General features: G+C 43.1%; 1 protein-coding gene across 1 annotated transcript; it reads left to right on the forward strand.

Moving 5' to 3' along the window:
• Positions 1-1116: 1116 nt before the first annotated feature.
• LOC136545692 (palmitoyl-acyl carrier protein thioesterase, chloroplastic-like) lies at positions 1117-3996 on the forward strand. Its single transcript, XM_066537683.1, has 7 exons — positions 1117-1182; positions 2067-2472; positions 2633-2766; positions 2875-2988; positions 3090-3270; positions 3359-3427; positions 3563-3996. Exons 1-7 carry the CDS (start codon positions 1121-1123, stop codon positions 3845-3847), a joined length of 1251 nt encoding a protein of 416 aa, XP_066393780.1. The 5' UTR covers positions 1117-1120; the 3' UTR covers positions 3848-3996.
• The last annotated feature ends 2214 nt before the right edge of the window (positions 3997-6210 follow it).

Raw genomic sequence — 6210 nt, forward strand, 5'->3', positions numbered from 1 at the left:
TGGTCTAGGGTGAGGGACATCGGTGATCAGACACTGTTGGTGTCTAAACATTTCAATAAAAGCTTCAATGGAACAAGTGTATCTAAGTACAAGGAGAACAAAATCTACATGTCTGAGCCATTGTATGGGGATCCATACGACGTGGTCCATCGACTGGAGATCGTTGATATTGCTACCGGCGCATCCGAAGTGAAGCCCGTCTAGGAAAAGATGTAGGGTTCTGAGGCTCTAGGTTGGATTCGACCTAATCTCTAGAAGCTCTAGAATTTGTGAGCCTGCGACGCCGCGCACTCCGTGACTGTGTTAAATTCATAAACTTTGCTTTTTGGATTAAATGTCACTTTAACGTTGGTATTTAATTTAACAGTATTGTTATCGTATCGTGCGATCCATGTGTTTTTAGTATAAATTATTAGTTATCCCGTAGCAACGCACGGACACGCTACCTATAATGTAAAATATCCCTAAAAATGTGCATCTAAAATGCTCGTCTCTACCATTATGAAAGATAATTTAAGATAACTCCTAAATTTGCTTTTTAGTTACCCACATTTGCCACTATAAAAGACAATATAAAATAACACCTTTGATTTATCTAAACCGTCGAATTCTACCATCATATATAAAAATAAACTTAAAATATCCCTCTAATCTAAATTTAATAGCAATATAGTTTAAGATATTATAAATAATAATTTAATAACGATAAACTACGTTATACATGTTTACACTATATGTTTCTACCATAGTTAAATTAAGTTAAGCATGAATGCTATGTACAGCATGTAGACCAAGTAAACATGCATACATATAGAATAGTCCTCGCCCCCGCCGCTGCCCACCGCCCCATTGCGGCGCACTAGGGTTTCGCCGGAGCTTCGGAGGAACCCTAGCGCGCCTGCGACAGCCACATTCTTCCCCTCCTCCTCCTTCTTCCGCGGCGAGCTTCGGCCATGGACACCCCTGTCCTGATCTAGCTCGGCCGCCTCCGCCGCCACTAAGACCCTAAGCCACCCTCCCACCATCTCCACCGCCTGGTCGGCCTGCCTCCCCCGAGCCATTCTCTTCTAAGCCTGCCAGAGTTGGGGAAGAAGAGAGGGAGAGTCGGAGCCTAACGCCGATGTCATCTCTTTTTTGTCTCCGGCGCAGTCGGGCGCGGGCACGGCGCGTGGGAGGAGGTGGGTGAGTGATGCAATTGCAAAATTTCAGGTGACTGCAATGGAGTAAATCTGGTATCTAAATGGGTATTGGGTTAGAAAATGAATACATGTACATATAGAGAATAAATAATCAGTTTTGATTACTTGTTTGTGCTAAATTTATTCACTAAAATTTCAATGTTTATATATATATAGTTAGGGATGAAAACGGTACGGATATTTTCTGACCGTATTCGAAACCGAATCCGTTTAGAGGGGTTGAGATCTGTCCGTATCCGAGTCTGGATATCCAACATCTGATACCGTATCCATATTCGAATACTCAAATCGCATATTTATGATGTCGATATCCAACCGTATCCTATCCGACATAGTTGACACTATCCGTATTCGAATCCAAATCTGGACAAAAATATGAAAACAAATATAATATCGGTGATATCCATCCGTATCGCATCCTTTTTCATCCCTATATACAGTACAAGTTCCTCGAGCACGAATTGATGAGCCAGTACAATAAATATGTACCACGATACACGCAACATAGCCGGCGATTTATGAGGTTTGGTGCATCTAACACATGTAGAATAGTCATCTTAGGTGTAAAGTTCGGCAGGTCTGTTCATCTATCTGCGATCTTTGTCCATCTGGTTCTCCAAACTCCGCGTCTGGGCAAACCGATCAACTACTATTATCTTAACTAGCACTAGTAGGATCCGACTGGAAGCCACCATTACGCATAATTATTACATAAACCTACTGGTAATCCTCCCTGTTTTCTTCCTTGCTGTAATGTAACACGCAGCCACCAATTCTTTCCCCTTCCAAGTTATTCTAAGCCAGAACCAGAAGAATACATATGGTTCCATATATAGCCTTTTATTGACACAAAAATGCAATTGCAAGAATATCATCATCGGTAATGGCAACGACGCCGGCACCGCAAACCGCATCGCGGGTCTCCTCCGGGCGCCGGCTCATATTTGGCAAGCCAACAGATGATGGCAAGGTAAAAGGTGTAAGATTGCGTGGTGTGAGGAGCTTTGGCAATGGCGGCGCGTACGGCAGGCGTGTCGCGGTGGAAGCTGTCAATGGCGCCGTCAGGCCGAACGGCGCAGCAGCGGTGGCCGAAGTCCAGCAAGTGCCCGCGCCGCCACCGGCGGCGTCCGTGGAAGGCGACGACAGCGATGCCTTCCGGCTCGGTAAGTTTGTGGAAGGGAGGCTCGTGTACAGGCAGCAGTTTGTGATCAGATCCTACGAGATCGGGCCTGACCGGACTGCCACCATGGAGACCCTCATGAACCTCTTGCAGGTGCGTGCGAAGACACATTTATTCAGTCTGAATCCACTGTTACATGTATATATGCATCTCAATCTCACTGTATGTGTATGATCGCCATTCGCCCAATCCTCTCTGTCTACTTCTTCTGCCATGGTCTGAAGATTGCCCAGCAAATCTGATATCTGTGCAGGAGACAGCACTGAACCATGTGATGTGCTCTGGGCTTGCTGGAGACGGTTTCGGTGCGACACGGCAGATGAGCCTCAGGAAGCTCATCTGGGTCGTCACAAGAATCAACATCCAGGTCGACAAGTACAGCAGATGGTAACTACTGCACATACAGAAATTAAAAAAAAACTGATCTTGGTGATCATCAGTCATGTTTATCTACTGGGTTTCACTTCACATGCTCCTCTTGCTTGATAATGACAGGGGAGATGTTGTGGAAATAGACACCTGGGTGGCGTCGTCAGGGAAGAACGGCATGCGCAGGGACTGGATCATCCGCGACCGCAACACCAAGAACATGATTGCAAGAGCCACAAGGTAATGACAAATCTCCCAGTACATTGCAGGTTACAGCTGCGAATCAGTACTGGATGTAACAAGCTGGAAATGTAATGGATCAGCTTATGTTTTTTGTGCAGCAACTGGGTGATGATGAACAGAGAGACCCGGAGGCTGTCTAAGATTCCCGACGAGGTCAGGCAGGAGGTGCTTCCCTTCTACCTGGACAGGAGCATCATCACTGCCCATGCCACCGGCGGCGATCGCAAGATCGAAAAGCTCACCGACTCGACGGCGGAGCACATAAGATCAGGACTAGCAGTAAGAACAAGAACACCTCTCTCTCTGCACATGCTCGTTCAGAGCTTCTCATTCCATTTGGTTCTGAACTGAACATTGTTCCCTTCAGCCCAGGTGGAGCGACATGGATGTCAACCAGCACGTGAACAACGTCAAGTACATCGGTTGGATCCTCGAGGTAGTTTACTCTGGTCAGCCTGACACAGCTCTGCAGCTCAAACCACCTCTGATTCTCTGAATGATATGATGCAGTTCTTTTTTAGAGTTTATATGAATTATGATGCAGTTCTGACTGCTGGAGACCTGAATGCAGAGTGTGCCGCTGGACGTGCTGGAAGATTACCACCTGACGAGCATCACGCTAGACTACCGCCGGGAGTGCCGTCAGTCGCAGCTGCTCGAGTCACTCACCAGCATGACCATGACCTTGTCGCCACCTGCCGAGCCGCCGCTGCCGCCGCCGTTGGCGTCGAGCCTGTGCGGCTCCGACCTGCACAGCACGCACCTGATACGGCAGCAGGATGACAAAGCCGAGATAGTCAGGGCTTGTGCGGAATGGCGTCGCAAGGAGCATCGAGGGTCGATGGAACAGCTCTGACATTCATTTATGCTTAGATTCTTCGTTCTTTTGATCGATCTGATTTCTGCTTGGATGTGAGATGTCATGTTTGATTCCAAATTTTCCAACTCAACGAATAAGGGGATTTGTCTGTGGGGCAGATTAGTGCTGTAATTCAGTTTTGTTAAGTCTAATTATGTTTGTGCTATCTTTTCTGGAAGATAAAAATTGAGTTTTGAAGAAAATAGAGTACTATAGATCTAGACTTTTTTTTAGCAAAACGGTTAATAAAAAAATAAATACAAGTTACTTAGGTGGCATGATTTATGCCAACCGAAAGACTAGGGATTCAAAAGTCAGACATACAAAATAAATGTCTCTTGAACAAATGATTTTTCAAGTTGTATAATGAACAACAGGGTTTGGTAAGAGCTTTTATAAGAATCAAATATGTTAAAGATAAAACTCTTTCACAAATTTGTATGCAAGGAGGTGATTCTCACTTTTGAATTCTTGTGGGTGTTAAAGAGATTTTTTTTGAGGCTGGGGTTTTTGAAATTATAGGATGGCAACTAAATCAGGTTCTAGAAGATATTATATCGCCAATCATCCTTAAAAATCTCATACCACTTTTGTATAACATAGCACGTAGCAAACTTGCAAAGGATACATAGGTACTAAGCATAACGCTGCTTAATGTATCTTTTGTGAGGTCATTAGTGGGCAATAAACTTATAGAGTGGAAAAACCTTGTTGCCACAGTGGCTAATATAAATCTGAAACCAGAGCCTGCCATGTTTCTTTAGCGCATGCATAAGAATGGTATCTTCTCTATTAGTTCTATGTATAAATCCCCAATCCATAATGGGTCTGTTATAAATCTATACCTAATAATAAAGAGACAAAATTTCTCTCCATCCCTTAACTAACTTTTTGAATGTGGAAAACAACCTATAGTCCTTCTCTTTATATAACTAGGAATATTAATCCAATTAGATCTCTCCGATTTCGCGTGAATAGGAATCTTAATCCAAATAAAAAAATATAATAATATGAACAAATAGGAATCTTGATCTAGTTAGATCTCTCTACTCCGAGTAACAGGAATAGGAATCTTAATCCAAATGCAAAAATATAAGAATAGAAATCTAATAAAGAGAAAAGAATGGTAGAATTTGTTTGTTTCGTTTCTTTTCTGTTCTTTTTTTACTTTTTTTTTTCTGGTTTGTCCGTTTTTAAATGCTCCGAGTACGTGTATCTTTAGGTTCTGATTTGGACGCTTTTTATTTGGCTCCGAATATGCTCTGATTTTTTCCATGGCTATTTTCTAGAGTACATTTCAATTTTTGTCATGACTGTTTTTTACTTGGATTTGAGTATGTTCAGATTTTCTTCTCGTGGTTGTTTTTAACACTAGCTCGACTTTTCTGATTTTGTTTTCATTGTTTTTCATGGTTTTCTCCACCTGGTTTTTTCTGTTCTATAACAAATATAATAAGAGTAAAAACAAATAATAAATAAGAGACCACAACTATTTTTAATCTTTGACTTCGTAAGAAACAAATATTTTTATCACTAAGTTAATTTAATTTTTGACTCGAACTCATGACCCATGCTACAACTCACTCTCGTCCAATAATGATATGATTTCTTATTTCAATACGTATTGGATCTCGTTGCAACGCACGGGCATGTTTGCTAGTAAATATAAAGGGCTACGATCCGGTTGAGGTTCCAGCCGATCAAAATACAAAACCAATCCTGTCGTCGAGCTAATTGAAAAACATATATGGATCACCTCGTTTGTAGTCTAGATGAATTAATTATGAATTTTGGAAGCTTTTTGTCTGGCCATAGGAACCAGCTCAGCCGACTTTGGCAGGTCTAGAACTGATCTGGAACGTGTTTCGATGTGATTTGGAAGGGTTTTGACTTCTTGAGGGATAACGTCACCCCACCTTATAAATATAAGAGCCACAACCGATTAAGGTGCCCAACACACACAATCGACAAAAACCAATCTACTCCTCTCTCTCTCTCTCTCTCTCTCTCTCTCTCTCTCTCTCTCTCTCTCTCTTTGCCCTAATCTATCTCCCAACTCTATGTTGTTGTTCATCGCTTGATCTGACGACCAAGGATGGTGCCCTAGGCTTGTTGGCCGACCTAGGGCAACTCGACGACGTCCTTGCCCCGACGGGGTCCCTCCCGGGCGAGAGTTTCGATGGTTCCTTTGCTAGTTTGCCCAAAAACTAGCCGTTCCTCATCACATATGCACGATTATTGGTTATTCTTTGGTGGTTTGCTCGTAAACCTCGCCGTTCTTCACCACATAAGTGTGATATCCTCGCTGCCCTAGGGCTTTTCTTGGTCTCAACCTGAGGAAGTCGGCTAGACCGATTCCC

This window comes from Miscanthus floridulus, chromosome 3, assembly GCF_019320115.1.
Source record: "Miscanthus floridulus cultivar M001 chromosome 3, ASM1932011v1, whole genome shotgun sequence".
NCBI lineage: Eukaryota > Viridiplantae > Streptophyta > Magnoliopsida > Poales > Poaceae > Miscanthus > Miscanthus floridulus.

Bases quoted from the DNA above. Each gene is read 5' to 3' on its own strand.
- LOC136545692 (XM_066537683.1), top strand. From the start codon at position 1,121: ATGTCATCTCTTTTTTGTCTCCGGCGCAGTCGGGCGCGGGCACGGCGC. The intron at 2,767-2,874 runs GTAACTACTGCA...TGATAATGACAG, and splicing joins GTCGACAAGTACAGCAGATG to GGGAGATGTTGTGGAAATAG. The intron at 2,989-3,089 runs GTAATGACAAAT...TTTTTTGTGCAG, and splicing joins ATGATTGCAAGAGCCACAAG to CAACTGGGTGATGATGAACA.